We start from the raw sequence: 15,750 nt of genomic DNA, 5'->3' as shown, positions 1-15,750 counted from the left end.
GTTCCGACAGCCGCCGGCGCCATTCCTCTCCCACACTCAGTAACTTTGCCTCACCGCACGCATGCGCACAGCGAGGGCCCTATAGGGAGGTTTCTCGATCGCATGGGATCGTGGGAACTGAAGGCGCCATTAATGTCATGAAATCCAGTATCCCATATGCCTTCTTAACTGTCCTATTCACGTGTTAATGAAGTTAATGAAGAAGGGCTCATACCCGAAACGTCGATTCTCCTGCTCCTTCGATGCTGCCTGACCTGCTGCGCTTTTCCAGCAACACATTTTCAGCTCTGATCTCCAGCATCTGCAGTCCTCACTTTCTCCTCCTTAATGAAGTACACGTCAGGGGTAAATCATTCATCGATTTTAGATTTATACATTGAGTGGAACACTACAGGTGTTTAACTCTAAACTCTAGTTCCAATTCAGTGTCAGTATAATCGCTTTTTATCTGCTCTAAAATAAGCATCGAATCAATGCTCTCCATCTGACCCTTCTTAACGTTGATTTTCTTTAGTTTGCAGATTCCAACACTGCTTCAATAATTTATTAAAATCTACTTCTGGTACATGGGCGTCACTGGTTGGCCAGCATTTGGTTCTCCTTGAGAATGTGGTGGTGAGCTGCCTTCTTGAACCGTTGCAGTCCAAACCCTGTACGGTGACCCACAGCATCTTGAGGGAAGGAATTCCAGGATTTGGACCAGTGACACTGAAGAAACATTTCCAAGTGAAGATGGTGAGTGGCTTGGAGGGGTACTTGCAAGAGGTTGTGTTCCCAGGTATCTGTTTTCCTGGTCCTTCCAGATGGAAGTGGTTGTTAGTTTGAAAGGCAATTTGTAAGGTGCTTTGGTAAATCTTTGCAGTGCATCTTGTAGGTACTACACACTACTGCTTCTGAACAGTGGATATGGTACCAATCAAGCAGGCAACATTGACCTGGATGGTATGAAGCGTTTCAAATACAGTTGAAGCTGCAACCCCATCCAAGCTAGTGGGGAGTATTCCATTACACTGCTGACTTGTGGAATGTAGAAGTTGGAACAGGTTTTGGAGAGTCAGGAGGTGAGTTACTCACTACAGTATTTCTGGCCTCTGACCTGCTTTTGTAGCCACTGTGTATATATGGTTCATCTAGTTGAGTTTCTGTTCAATGGTAAACCCCAAGGATGTTGATCGTGGGGTATTTAGTGACAGTAACATTGTTGATATCACAGGTCAGTGGTCAGATTATCTCTTTTGGGGATGAGTCATTCTGTGACATTTGCATGGCATTCATGTTACTTGCCACTCATCAGCCCATTGGATATGGTTAAGATCTTGTAGCATTTCAAACTGAACTGCTTCAGTTTGTGGGGAGTTGTTTATAGTGCTGAACATCTGCAATTATTGCGACATCTCCACTTCTGAACTTATGATGGAGGAAGGTCATTGATGAAGATGGTTCGGCCTATGAACTCCTGCAGAGTTGTCCTGAAGTCGAGATGACTGACCTCCACAATTCATAGCCATCTTTCCATGTGCTAGGTATGACTTAACAATTAAGACATATAAACTAATTGAAGGAATAGGTATGAGACAACCCTCTTCAGGGTGTCTCCAGTGCAGGTTTTTCTGTTCTCGAAACAATCTGATAAATGTTGACATTCATCAGCCTTTTGATCTTGGTAGTTTCCTTTCTCTCCAACATTTGTTTCACGTTAGCAAGTTGAATTCTTCTGCATTTTTCAGGAAAATGTTTTACAGAAGGTAACATTCTTAATATCTGTGTAATATTCCGTGGGAAAACTGTCTATAGTCCACCAGTTGGAGAAAATTTCTCTGAAAAGGTTTGTCAAATGCCCTGCTTCCACAAGACCCAGTGTTCCCAAAGTTGAAGTACTTTTAACAGCCCCTTTATATTTTCCAGAATTCCCATGATAGGAGACATGTGCCACTTGTACCCACCACAAATCTCCTGAAACTGGGTGCGCTACAAAAGTCAAGCAGGAAGATTATCAGTAAAAAGGTCTGGTTTCAATCACAGAGTTATAGACATCTGGAGACACACTGCACGGAAACTGATCCTTTTGTTCAACTCATCCATGCTGACCAGATGTCCCAAGCTGATCCAGTCCCAAGTTCCAGCCTTTGGCCCATATCCCTCCCAGATGCCTTTTAAATATTGTAATTGTACCCATCTCCACCACTTCCCTGGCAGCTTGTTCCACACACACACACACACCACCCTCTGCATAAAAAAAATTGCCCTTGAGGTCACTTATTCCTTTTGTTGCTACCCACAGCACCTCTTCTCTGTTCCCCACCACCCTCAGCATCCCCTGTCCATCCACAGTGCCTCCTGTCCATTCCCACCTTGACACCCACAGTGCCCCATGTCCATTTCCCTCTCCCCACCCTCTGCCCACCCATCCATCCTCCCTCTCTCCCCCCACCCTCCACTCTCCATCTCTCTGTTCCCTGTCTATTCTCTCTCTCCACCAATTCTCTGCTGCCCATTCTTCCACTGCCCCCACCCTCTCCTTGCCACTCATTCTCTCTCTCCACCCACCCTCTGTCCCCGTCCATTCTCTGTCTCCCCTCACATTCTGCACCCCACACCATTCTCTCTTCTGCCCCCCCCCCCCCCCCCCCCAACACTCTACTCCCACATTCTCCCTCTCAGACCCTTCCCCCCCATTCTCTGGGTCCCCCACGCTCAGCCCCGCAGGCCTTTCTCTCCCCCCCAAGTCCTTCTCCTCTCCCTCACCCTCTGCTACCCTGTCCATTCTCTCTCTCTCTCTGTTCTCCACAGCTCCACCCAGCCCCCGTCCATTCTCTCTCTATTCTCCCCAGCCTCCGTCCATTCTCTTTCTGTTCTTCCAAGCCCCACCCTAGAGCCCCCATCAATGAGAGGAAGGTGGCAGGGAGGAGGAGGAGCTAGAAAGATTGGGAGCTTATTTGAAATTGAGTTCCCCAATGTTGAGTCCTCCCAACTCTACGCAGCCCGGGCGGAAGATGGGATGTTGTTCCTCCAATTTGCAGTTTGATTCATTGTGGAAAGGGAGGAGGCCAAAGATGGTTATGTCAAAAAGGGAGTGGGAAGGGGAATTAAAATGGCTGGTGACTGGGAGGTCCGGTCAGCCTCTGCGGGCCCAGGTACGATGCTCGGTGAACTGTTCCCCAAGTCTCCCCGATGTAGAGAAGTTCACAATTGGCAAATGCAGTACCACAATGTAAAATTATAGCTTCTGCTGTGAAAACAAAAGCAGAAAGGAGGTGTATTGTTTAAATGGTGATGTATTGGGATGTGGAGCAAGTGAGGACTGCAGATGCTGGAGATCAGAGTCGAAAAGTGTGGCACTGGAAAAGCACAGCAGGTCAGACAGCATCCAAAGAGTAGGAGAGTTGACGTTTTGGGCATGAGCCCTTCATCAGGAATGATGTGTGAATGTACAAAGGGGGCTCAGCGTCATTCCACACCAGTCAGTACCAGTTGTCAGACAGGTGCAGCAAGCAATCAGCAAGGCAAGTGCTATGTTAACAAGAGGAATTGAGTTCAGAAGTGGGGATTTCTTCTTGCAGTTTGGGGGTCATTGAATGTATTCAAGGCTGAGTTCGTCTGATTTTTGAACAACAAAGAAGTGGATGTTTATGGGGGAAGGCAAGAAAATGGTTTTAGAACAGTTTCAGTCCAACTAGTCCATGCTGACTATGTTCTCAAACTAAATTAGTCCCAGCTGCCTGTGTTTGGCCCATATCCCTCCAAACATTTCCTATTCATGTACTTGTCCAAATTTCTTTCAAACGTTGTTACGTTTCCTGCATCCTTCCTCTGGACATCTATTCCACACACAAACCACACTCTGTGTTTTTTTTAAAAAACTGGTGCCCCTCATGTCTTTTTAAAATCTTTCTCCACTCACCGTCAAATTTTGCTCCCAATCTTGAAACCACCCCAGAGAAAGAAGACCCGCCGTTCACTTCATCTATATCTTTCATGATTTTATAAACCTCTATATGGTCACCTCGCAACCTGCTGTGCTCCAGTGAAAAAGTCCCAGCCTATCCACTTAGATGTAGTTAGATTCATATCCAGTTATGATCTGTTCAATGCTGGTGCAGGCTCCAAAGACCAAATGGCTGACTTCTGTTCCCAGTTCTCTTACTGTGTCCAGGACAGCAAAAGACTATAAGACATAGGAGCAGAAAGTAGGCCATTCAGCCCATCAAGTCTGCTCATACCATTCAATTGTGACTCATAGGTTTCTCAATCCCATTGTCTTGCTTTCTCTCCATAACCCTCGATCCCCTTGGTACTCAAGAACATGTGTCTCAGTCTTAAATATACTCAGTGACCTAGGCTCTGCAACCTTCTGTGGCAATGAATTCCATAGATTCATCACTATCTGGCTGAAGAGGTTGATGTTTATCTATGTTCTAAAAGGCCTTCTCTTTACTCTGAGGCTGTGTCCTCGGGTCGGAGTCTCTCCTACCAACGGAAACATCTTCCCAACGTCCGCTGTGTCCAGGCCATTCAGTATTCTGTGTGTTTCAATTAGATCTCTCCTGAGTGTGGGCCTGTTAGTCAGCATGAAGCAGAACCTTCAGGATGAGGTACAACAGGGATTAGGTTTGGCAAATGGAAAGAGAGTATGTGGGATGGAGATTTTCAGCTTCTAGGGAATAAGAGAGGAAAGAGAGTTCATTATAAATTAGAATTGTTCAGGTGGGCCAATGGGCCAAGGAGTGGCAGATGGAGATAATTTAGAGAAATGAGAGGTGTTGCATTTTGCAACTGTATAAGACATTGTTTAGGCCACTTTTGGAATACTGTGTTCAGTTCTGGTCTCCCTGCTATAGCAAAGAGGTTGTGAAACTTTGGAAGTGGTTGGAGAAGATTTACAAGGCTGTTGCCATGCTTGTGACCTACAGTGAGAGGCTGAAGTGGCCAGGGATATTTTCCCTGGAGAATTGGAGGCTATGGCGTGATCTTATAGATGTTTATGAGGGACATGGGTAGGGTAAATACCCAAGCACTTTTTGCCAGGGTAGGGGAGTCCAAAACTAGAGGGCATATGTTTGAGGTGAGAGGGGAATGATTTAAAAGGGACGTGACCGGCAAGGTTTTCATGCAGAGGATGGTGCATGTGTGTAACAAACTACCAGATAATGACATTTAACATTTAAAAGGCATCTGGATAGGAACATGAATAGGAAGGATTTAGAGGGATATGGGCCAAATGCGACTAGGTTAATTTAGGATATTTGGTTGGCATGACAAGCTAGGCCGAAGGGTCTGTTTCCATGCTTTATAACTCTAATCAGCTTTGTTGAAAGCAGAAGAGTCAGAGCACTTTCAGAGCAGCTTTCAAAGATGTTTTGCCCTTACTGGGAGCAATAGGCAATAGGTGCAGGAGTAGGCCATTCTGCCCTTCGAGCCTGCACCACCATTCAATATGATCATGGCTGATCATCTTTAATCAGTATCCTGTTCCTGCCTTATCTCCATAACCCTTGATTCCACTATCCTTGAGAGCTCTATCCAACTCTTTCTTAAATGAATCCAGAGACTGGGCCTCCACTGCCCTCTGGGGCAGAGCATTCCACACAGCCACCACTCTCTGGGTGAAGAAGTTTCTCCTCATCTCTGTCCTAAATGGTCTACCCCGTATTTTTAAGCTGTGTCCTCTGGTTCGGCACTCACCCATCAGCGGAAACATGTTTCCTGCCTCCAGAGTGTCCAATCCTTTAATAATCTTATATGTCTCAATCAGGTCCCCTCTCAGTCTTCTAAACTCAAGGGTATACAAACCCAGTCGCTCCAGTCTTTCAGCGTAAGGTAGTCCCGCCATTCCAGGAATTGACCTCGTGAACCTACGCAGCACTCCCTCAATAGCCCGAATGTCTGTCCTCAAATTTGGAGACCAGAACTGCACACAATACTCCAGGTATGGTCTCACCAGGGCCCTGTACAGCTGCAGAAGAACCTCTTTGCTTCTATACTCAATCCCTCTTGTTATGAAGTCCTGCATGCTATTAGCCTTCTTCACTACCTGCTGTACCTGCATGCTTACCTTCATTGACTGGTGTACAAGAACACCCAGATCTCTTTATACTGTCCCTTTACCTAAATTGATTCCATTTAAGTAGTAATATGCCTTCCTGTTCTTGCCACCAAAGTGGATAACCATATATTTATCCACATTAAACTGCATCTGCCATGCATCTGACCACTCACCTCACCTGTTCAGGTCACCTGTAATCTCCTAACATCCTCCTCACATTTCACCCTGCTACCCAGCTTAGTATCATCAACAAATTTGCTAATGTTATTACTAATACCATCTTCTATATCATTAATATATATTGTAAAAAGCTGCGGTCCCAGCACTGATCCCTGCGGTACCCCACTGGTCACTGCCTGCCATTCCAAAATGGAGCCGTTTATCACTACTCTTTGTTTCCTATCAGCCAACCAACTTTCAATCCAAGTTAGTACTTTGCCCCCAATACCATGCGCCCTAATTTTGCTCATTAACCTCCTATGTAGGACTTTATCAAAAGCTTTTTGAAAGTCCAGGTACACTACATCTACTGGATCTCCCTCGTCCATCTTCAGAGTTACATCCTCAAAAAATTCCAGAAGATTAGTCAAGCATGATTTCCCCTTCATAAATCCATGCTGACTCTGTCCTATCCTGTTACTACTATCCAGATGTGTCGTAATTTCATCCTTTATAATAGACTCCAGCATCTTTTCCACCACTGAGGTCAGACTAACTGGTCTATAATTTACTGCTTTCTCTCTCCCACCTTTCTTAAAAAGTGGTACAACATTAGCCACCCTCCAATCTGCAGGAACTGATCCCGAATCTATCGAACTCTGGAAAATAATCACCAACGCATCCACGATTTCTCGAGCCACCTCCTTCAGTACCCTGGGATGTAGACCATCAGGCCCCGGGGACTTATCAATCTTCAGACCTAACAGTCTCTCCAACACCAAATTATGGCAAATATAAATTCCCTTAAGTTCAGGTCCTTCAGCCACTGTTACCTCAGGGAGACTGCTTGTGTCTTCCCCAGTGAACACAGATCTGAAGTACCAATTCAATTCTTCTGCCATTTTTTTGTTCCCCATAATATATTCCCCTGTTTCTGTCTTCAAGGGCCCAATTTTAGTCTTAACCATATTTTTGCCTTTCACTTATCTAAAAAAGCTTTTACTATCCTCCTTTATGTTTTTGGCAAGTTTACCTTCGTACCTCATTTTTTCTCTGTGTATTTCCTTCTTAGTTATCCTCTGTTGTTCTTTAAAAGCTTCCCAGTCCTCCATTTTCCCACTTATCTTTGCTATGTTATACTTTTTCTCTTTTAACTTTATATGTTTCTTAACTTCCCTCGTCAGCCATGACCACCTATGCCTCCTCCTAGGATCTGTCTTCCTTTTTGGAATGAACTGATCCTGCATCTTCTGCATTATACACAGAAATATCTGCCATTGTTCCTCCACTGTCATCCCTGCTAAGGTATTGCACCATTGAACTTTGGCCAGCTCCTCCCTTATAGCTCCATAGTTCCCTTTATTCAACAGAAATATTGTCACTTCCGATTGTACCCTCTCCTTCTCAAATTGCAGATTGAAGCTTATTGTATTATGGTCACTACTTCCCAATGGCTCCTTCACTTCGAGGTCCCTGATCAATTCTGGTTCATTGCACAGAACAAGTTACAGTGAAATCTGTAATTTGTGGGACAGCAACTGAGTGAATGAGTACATCCAGAATTTTAGTGGAAAGTGGGAATTCATTGCACTGTGGGGATGAAGTGCTTTAAGGTTTACCGCAGTAAGTACAGTGTGCTGAGTGGGGAGCTGAGTGAAGGGTTAGGTGGGTTCTTGTTTTAAACTGCTCATTTCTTTCAGCCTCCAGCATTGTATTTCCACTGCTGTCCATCAGAAGGAGTGAATCAGTCACTGTTATCATTAGAAACCTTACGGTTTCAATACCTCATTGTTTCCTGAGCATTTTAAAGTTTACTGACAGCAGCGGGGTTTAGGCCGTGTTCACTGTAAACGATTAAGCAGACAAATAACACACATACGAGAGGGCAGGGTGGAACTTGTCTTTTGATTTGGTGGAAGGTGGGAGGTTCTGCGCGCTGTGATCCGGAGCAAACACGACTGCAGTAAATCATTCAATCTCTACAGTGTGTAAGTAGGCCATTCAACCCCTCTGAAGAGCATGCCATCCCGACCCACGCCCACCAGCTCCCTGCCCTGTCCAGTAGTTCTTGCTGGGGGATGAGACTCGGCCATAAAATTAGGGGGAGTAGATTCAAGGTAGAGATGAGGAGGAGCTGTTTTTCCCGGAGAGTAGTTAATCTGTGAAGGGTGAGGGTGGATTGGCCATGCTAAATTGTCCCACATGTTCCAGGGCTGTGCAGATTAGGGTGGATTCGCCATGTTAAATTACCCATAGTGCCCAGGTATGGGCAGGTGAGGGATTCTGGATCAGTGGTGCTGGAAGAGCACAGCAATTCAGGCAGCATCCGTCCTCGGATGCTGCCTGAATTGCTGTGCTCTTCCAGCACCACTGATCCAGAATCTGGTTTCCAGCATCTGCAGTCATTGTTTTTACCTCATGGGCAGGTGAGGTCTATTCGGGGGGTAAATATCGGGCAGGAGGGGAAGGGGAATGGATGTGGGTGGGTTACCCTTCGGAGGGTCGGGGTGGTCTCACTGGGCCGGGTGACCTGCTTCTACATTGTGCGGATTCTCTGAAGGGAAAGGATTTTTGCAAACTGTGCAGGGCAGTGCGGGCCATCAATCCGGAGCAGGCGCAGTGCGGAGCCGCCGTTCGCCCCGCCCCTTCGTCTCGTCACGCCCCGTCTCGCACGCCGTCACTCGACACTTGCTCCTCCCACTGTCCCGGCCGCACTCCGCCTCTGTACCCGCCTCTCGCTCCACCCAGTCGCTCCGCCCCTGACCCCGATCGTCACTCCGCCCCCCTCCCCGCTCCTCCCCTTCCTGTCTCTCCCTCCGCCGCCTCGACCCATCGATGACGCCACAACGCGGAAGTGGCTCTGCTCGGTTCAGAGTAAAACCCTTTCGCTGGGCAACTCTTCAATCTAAGAGGGAGAAAATCTGTTCACTGGCAGCAACTGGAGTGAATCCAGGGAGGGCGCAGACTCTGCAAACTCAGGTATGTGTCTTAGTTGCCCGGGTGAGGAGGGACAGAAGGATAGGGTGGGGCTGTTTCCCCAGCCCGCGCCAGAATCTTAGGGGTAACCTTATAGACTTTTATAAAATCAAAAGGAGCATGGATAGGGTAAATAGACATGGTCTTTTCCTTGGGGTGGGGGAGTCCAGAACTAGAGGGTTTAGGGTGAGGGCGGCGGGGGAGGGGCCGTGGAGATTTAAAAGAGATCGAATGAGACAACTATTTCACGAGGATTGGGCGGGTGTGAATGTGTGTACGGAATGACCTGCCAGAGAAAGTAGTGGAGGCTGGGACAATTACAGCATTTAAAAGGCATTTGGACGGGTGTGTCAATACGAACGGTTCAGAGGGCCAGGGAACACGTGCTGGCCAATGTGACTAGATTAATTTAGGATATCTGGTCAGCACAGAAGAGTTTGACTGAAGTGCCTGTGCCTGTTTCTGTGTGTATATGACTCTGGCTTTCCACTAACGTTTGCCACGTCTGTATGTTCAGTTTCTCTCTCTGGTGTCGGTGTTAATACCTTGGTGTCTCATTATGCTCCCCTTCCCGGGGACATTAACCATTTCTTGAGGTTGTTCCTCAAGAAGCTGCATTGCAGGTTCATCTTGAATTGGCACACTTTATTTTGCTTTCCAAATCAGACCTGCTCACTCTCAGCATTATGCCAATGACGTGAAAGATAGTAACTTTCAGGTGGAGTTTCAGAGAGATAAGATTAGATTAGATTAGATTGCTTACAGTGTGGAAACAGGCCCTTCGGCCCAACAAGTCCACACCGCCCCGCCGAAGCGCAACCCACCCATACCCCTACATTTACCCCTTACCTAACACTACGGGCAATTTAGCATAGCCAATTCACCTGACCCTGCACATCTTTGGACTGTGGGAGGAAACCGGAGCACCCGGAGGAAACCCACGCAGACACGGGGAGAACGTGCAAACTCCACACAGTCAGTTGCCTGAGGCGGGAATTGAACCCGGGTCTCTGGCGCTGTGAGGCAGCAGTGCTAACCACTGTGCCACCATGCCGCCCATAAGTCTTGACGTTTTTGCTTTTCTGCTCCTGTAAGATCCTGAATCGGCACCTTCAGGAGAATTAGTTAAAGTGGAGTGAGAACAGAGGGGGAGAGAGAGAATGGGATGGCGCTTTCAATTTTGTGGAATAATAAAAGAAAAGAATGTTCTCCAGAAAGTAGAATCGCTTGTTCTGAATTTCTACCCTGGACTGACAGTGATGGCTTTTATTTCTCTTTTTACAGCGTTTGAAGATCTGAAGTCAGAAGTTTCAAAATCAACTGTAACATCAACTCTCCTGCTCCTCGGATGCTACTTGATGTGCTGTGAATTTTCAAGTGCCGTGCTTTTTGACAGTGAGTCAGCAGTCCTCACTTTGGTGTCAATGTCTCACGGTCACTCAATCCATCAGGACCACAACGATTTTTGACTGCGATTCTGTGAGAAGGAGCAAAGCTTTTTGGTTCCTGTTCGAGTACATTTCCAGTATCAGTGGGACTGGATGAGAGACCTACTGTTGCAGTGCACTGAGTGTGGAGCGTGTAACAGCTATACCGCCTGTTAAGAGGAAATCACGGTGCGAAGGGGCTCTACATGCGTTTCTGTGCGGCTGAAGCTTCGGCCATGGAAAAACCTGAGGAATCCTGCCCTGTGGAGAAACCATGGAAGTGTGGTGACTGTGGGAAAGGCTTCTATGTCCCATCTGCCCTGGAAACTCATCGGCGCAGTCACACCAGAGAGAGGCCCTTCAGCTGCCCTGTGTGTGGGAAGGGCTTTACCCAGGCCTCTGCCCTGCGGACTCACCAGCGGGTCCACACAGGGGAGAGGCCGTTCCCATGTCCCGAGTGCGGGAAAGCCTTCAGCAATTCCTTCAACCTCCAGACACACAGGCGACTCCACACTGGTGAGAGGCCGTTTTCTTGCTCCGAGTGCAAGAAGGCATTCAGACATTCCTCTGACCTGCTGACCCACTGGCGGGTCCACACGGGGGAAAAGCCCTACAGCTGCCCCGAGTGTGGGAAGGCCTTCAGCAATTCCTCCCACCTGCTGACTCACCAGCGGATCCACACAGGGGAGAGGCCGTTCACCTGCCCCAACTGCGGGAAGAGATTTAATCAGGTGAGCAACTTGTGGAAGCACCAGCGTCTCCACACTGGGGAGAAGCCCTTCAGCTGCCCCGAGTGCAGGAAGGCCTTCAGCAGTTCCACCACTCTGCTGACCCACCGGCGGATCCATATGGGGGAGAGGCCATTCCCCTGCACAGAGTGCGGGAAGGCCTTCAGCAATTCCTCCATCCTGCTGAGACACCAGAGGGTTCACACAGGGGAGTGGCCCTTCAGCTGCCCTGAGTGCAGGAAGGGGTTCAGCGATTCCTCCAATCTCCAGACCCACCAGCGGATCCACACTGGGGAGAAGCCCTTCGGCTGCACAGAGTGTGGGAAGGCCTTCATCCGCTCCTCCCACCTGCGGAGGCACCAACGAGTTCACGTGCCATCGCAGGATGATTGAAGGAGCAACAACCGAGTGCCATTAGGGACTGGACTATCAACCCAGTTCCTGGGACTCCTGAGTTTGAATCCAGCCGCAGCAGATCACGGAATTGGAATTCGGTCAGAAATCTGGAGTTCAGAATCTGATGATGAAACCGTTTTTAGGGTGGGGTGAAATTGCTGAGTGAGGCAATACTTCCTCCAGGTTACGGCTGTACCAAGGATCCAATTACAAAGGACAACTTGGTGATGACCAACAGTAAAGAAAGTGAGGTAGGATGGGGGGTGTGAGAAGTATGCACGCTTTGACCTTGAGCTGTTTAAAAAGCAGCTACTTTTTCTACACCTTTTTGCTGGAGGGATCTGAAGCTTTAACAAAGTTGGGTCACAATAAAGATTACCTGAACTTACCGCGGGCTCAGACTCTCATTGAAAGCTTTGAGCTCCAAGAGGTTTTTGTTTTAAAGCTGCTTATTTCTTTCAGCCTCCTGCACTAAGTTTTCAATGTTGTGTATCGGGTGGAGCGGTGAATGGGTAGCTAGTATCATTAGATATTGTAAATTTTTCAGGAGTGCAGGTACTGTGTTGTTTCATTGGCATTGTAAAGTTTACTGGCAGCACTGGGAGGTATGGACTGTGTTCACTAGAAACGATGTGGCAGTGCCAGTATTGGACTGGGGTGGATAAAGTTAAAAATCACACAAGACCAGGTTATAGTCCAACAGATTTATTCGGAAGCACAAGCTTTCGGAGCGCCGCTCCTTCCACAGGTAGCTGTGGAGCAGGATCATAAGACACAAATCTTATAGCAAAATTCATAGTGTCATGCAACTGATGCCTTTTAGAATGGGTTGCAGGTTTCGGTTCATTAATATGTAAATCCAAGAACAACATCTAAGTCATGTTCTTGAGATGACTTATGGTTTTATATTTTTTTTTAAAAAGTGACATCTCAGCTCACACAATACATTAAAGTTGTGAGGTTCGAGTCTATCAGTATCCCAATCTTGAATCAGACTAGTTCTGTTTTTAAAGTAGGAATATATAAAATATTACATGGATTGACTGCCTGTAGATTGTGCGCTTTGTGAGCAAAATTGAAAGTATCTGCAAATATTCTGCCAATACAAATTTACTCCATAGAGTTGTGTGTGTGTGCATGTGAGTTTGTGTGTGAGAGTGCATGTAAGAGTGTGTGCATGCTTGGTAAAGTGTGAGTGTGATGGAGTATAAGTCTGAGAGTGTGTGAGCATGTTAGAGCTGAAAATGTGCTGCTGGAAAAGCGCAGCAGGTCAGGCAGCATCCAGGGAACAGGAGAATCGACGTTTCGGGCATAAGCCCTTCTTCAGGAATGAGGAAAGTTTGTCCAGCAGGCTAAGATAAAAGGTAGGGAGGAGGGACTTGGGGGAGGGGCGTCGGAAATGCGATAGGTGGAAAGAGGTCAAGGTGAGGGTGATAGGTTAGACTGGGGTGGGGGCAGAGAGGTCAGGAAGAAGATTGCAGAAGAAGATTAGGAAGGCGGTGCTGAGTTCGATGGATTTGACTGAGACAAGGTGGGGGGAGGGGAAATGAGGAAACTGGTGAAATCCGAGTTCATCCCTTGTGGTTGGAGGGTTCCTAGGCGGAAGATGAGGCGCTCTTCCTCCAACCGTCGTGTTGTTGTAGTCTGGCAATGTAGGAGTCCAAAGACCTGCATATCCTTGGTGGAGTGGGAGGGGGAGTTGAAGTGTTGAGCCACAGGGTGGTTGGGTTGGTTGGTCCGGGTGTCCCAGAGGTGTTCTCTGAAACGCTCCGCAAGTAGGCTGCCTGTCTCCCCAATATAGAGGAGGCCACATCGGGTGCAGAGGATGCAATAGATGATGTGTGTGGAGGTGCAGGTGAATCTGTGGCGAATATGGAAGTTTCCTTTGGGGCCTTGGAGGGAGGTGTGGGCGCAAGTCTTGCACCTCCTGCGGTTGCAGGGGAAGGTGCCAGGAGTGGAGGTTGGGTTGGTGGGGGGGTGTGGATCTGACGAGGGAGTCACGGAGGGAGTGGTCTTTACGGAATGCTGATAGGGGAGCGGAGGGAAATATATTCTTGGTGGTGGGGTCCGTTTGGAGGTGGCGGAAATGACGGCAGATGATGCGCTGTACATGGAGATTGGTGGGGTGGTAGGTGAGGACCAGTGAGGTTCTGTCCTGGTGGCGGTTGGAGGGGCGGAGCTCAAGGGCGGAGGAGCGGGAAGTGGAAGAGATGTGGTGGAGGGCATCGTCGACCACGTCGGGGGGGGGGGGGGGAATTTGCGGTCCTTGAAGAAGGAGGCCATCTGGGTTGTACGTTTCTGGAACTGGTCCTCCTGGGAGCAGATGCGGCGGAGACGAAGGAATTGAGAGAATGGGATGGTGTTTTACAGGGGGCAGGGTGGGAGGAGGTGTAGTCCAGGTAGCTGTGGGAGTCGGTCGGTTTGTAGTAGATGTCCGTGTTGATTCGGTCGCCTGAGATAGAAATAGAAAGGTCGAGGAAGGGGAGGGAGGAATCTGAGACTGTCCAGGTGAATTTGAGGTCGGGGTGGAAGGTGTTGGTGAAGTGGATGAACTGTTCAACCTCCTCGTGGGAGCATGAGGCGGCGCCGATACAGTCATCGATGTAGCGGAGGAAAAGGTCGGGGGTGGGGCCAGTGTAGTTGCGGAAGTTGGACTGTTCCACATATCCTATGAAGAGGCAGGCATAGCTGGGGCCCATGCGGGTGCCCATGGCTACTCCTTTTGTTTGGAGGAAGTGGGAGGATTGGAAAGAGAAGTTGTTCAGGGTGAAGACCAGTTCAGTCAGTCGAAGGAGGGTGTCAGTGGAAGGGTACTGGTTGGTACAGCGGGAAAGGAAGAAGCGAGGGCTTTGAATCCTTCATGAAGGGGGATGGAGGTGTACAGGGACTGGATGTCCATGGTGAAGATAAGGCGTTGGGGACCGGCGAAGCGAAAATCATGGAGGAGGTGGGGGGCATGGGTGGTGTCCTGAACGTAGGTGGGAAGTTCTTGGACTCAGGGGGACAGGACCGTGTCAAGGTATGCGGAGAGGAGTTCGGTGGGGCAGGAGCAGGCGGAGACAATGGGTCGGCCGGGGCAGTCAGGTTTGTGGATTTTGGGCAGGAGGTAGAAGCGGGCGGTGCGGGGTTGTGGGAATATGAGGTTGGAGGCGGTGGATGGGAGATCCCCCCGAGGTGATGAGGTTATGGATGGTCTGGGACATGATGGTTTAGTGGTGGGGGGTGGGGTCATGGTCAAGGGGGCAGTAGGAGGAGGTGTCTGCGAGCTGGCATTGGGCCTCAGCGGTGTAAAGGTCGGTGCGCCAAACTACTACCGCGCCTCCCTTGTCTGCTGGTTTGATAGTGAGGTTGGGGTTGCAACGGAGGGAGTGGAGGGCTGCGCGTTCCGAGGGTGAGAGGGGTGGGGGAGTTCAGGTGGCGGTTAATATCGCGGCGGCAGTTGGCTATGAAGAGGTCGAGGGCAGGTAGGAGGGCAGCACGGGGTGTCCAGGTGGATGGGGTGTGTTGGAGGCGTGAGAAGGGGTCGTCAGAGGGTGGGCGAGAGTCTTGGTTGAAGAAGTAGGCGCGGAGGCGAAGGCGGCGGAAGAATTGTTCGATGTCACGCCGTGTGTTGAACTCATTAATCCGAGAGCGTAGGGGAATGAAGATGAGGCCTCTGCTGAGGACTGATCCTGTGAGCATGTTAGGGTGTGCGTATATGAGAGAGGTATGAATAAAAACAAGGGATTGCATTTTTACTAAAACAAGGAAGGACAGGACTTGTATAGTTAAAACAGAGACCTGGGAGGGTTCAGATACATAGTTATGCAACCTGCAAAGAACTGGTAGACTGGATGGTTAAGAAGGCATTTAGCACCATTGCTACCCAGACCCACCCCCTTACTTCATATTTCTCAAAGCTAATCCACCCTTCCTTGCATATCCTGAACAATAAGGGTAAATTAGCATGGCCAATCCAGCCTAACCTACACCCTAATCTAAAAACTACCTTCTCAAGAATGTAATTTAAATGCACAACATT

The 15,750-nt window shown here is 48.5% G+C and overlaps 2 protein-coding genes across 3 annotated transcripts in view; both read left to right on the top strand.

Moving 5' to 3' along the window:
* Positions 1–15,750, top strand: part of LOC148144770 (uncharacterized) — a 392,813-nt gene that overhangs the window by 115,027 nt on the left and 262,036 nt on the right. The window lies entirely within an intron of this gene.
* Positions 148–13,960, top strand: LOC148144776 (uncharacterized). 2 transcript variants are annotated; one of them, XM_087975104.1, is made up of 3 exons: positions 148–345; positions 515–735; positions 10,463–13,960. In XM_087975104.1, the coding sequence occupies exon 3, from the start codon at positions 10,812–10,814 to the stop codon at positions 11,724–11,726; it is 915 nt and encodes a 304-aa protein (XP_087831230.1). In that variant the 5' UTR covers positions 148–345; positions 515–735; positions 10,463–10,811; the 3' UTR covers positions 11,727–13,960. The 2 variants fall into 2 exon arrangements, with proteins under 2 accessions (XP_087831230.1, XP_087831229.1); XM_087975103.1 differs by lacking the exons at positions 148–345; positions 515–735 and adding an exon at positions 9,022–9,181.

Source organism: Chiloscyllium plagiosum, unplaced genomic scaffold (genome assembly GCF_037043375.1).
Source record: "Chiloscyllium plagiosum isolate Xiang-an unplaced genomic scaffold, Cpla_swu_hap1 HiC_scaffold_27, whole genome shotgun sequence".
Taxonomy (NCBI): Eukaryota; Metazoa; Chordata; class Chondrichthyes; order Orectolobiformes; family Hemiscylliidae; genus Chiloscyllium; species Chiloscyllium plagiosum.
This window is presented reverse-complemented; position numbering and strand designations above follow the sequence as displayed.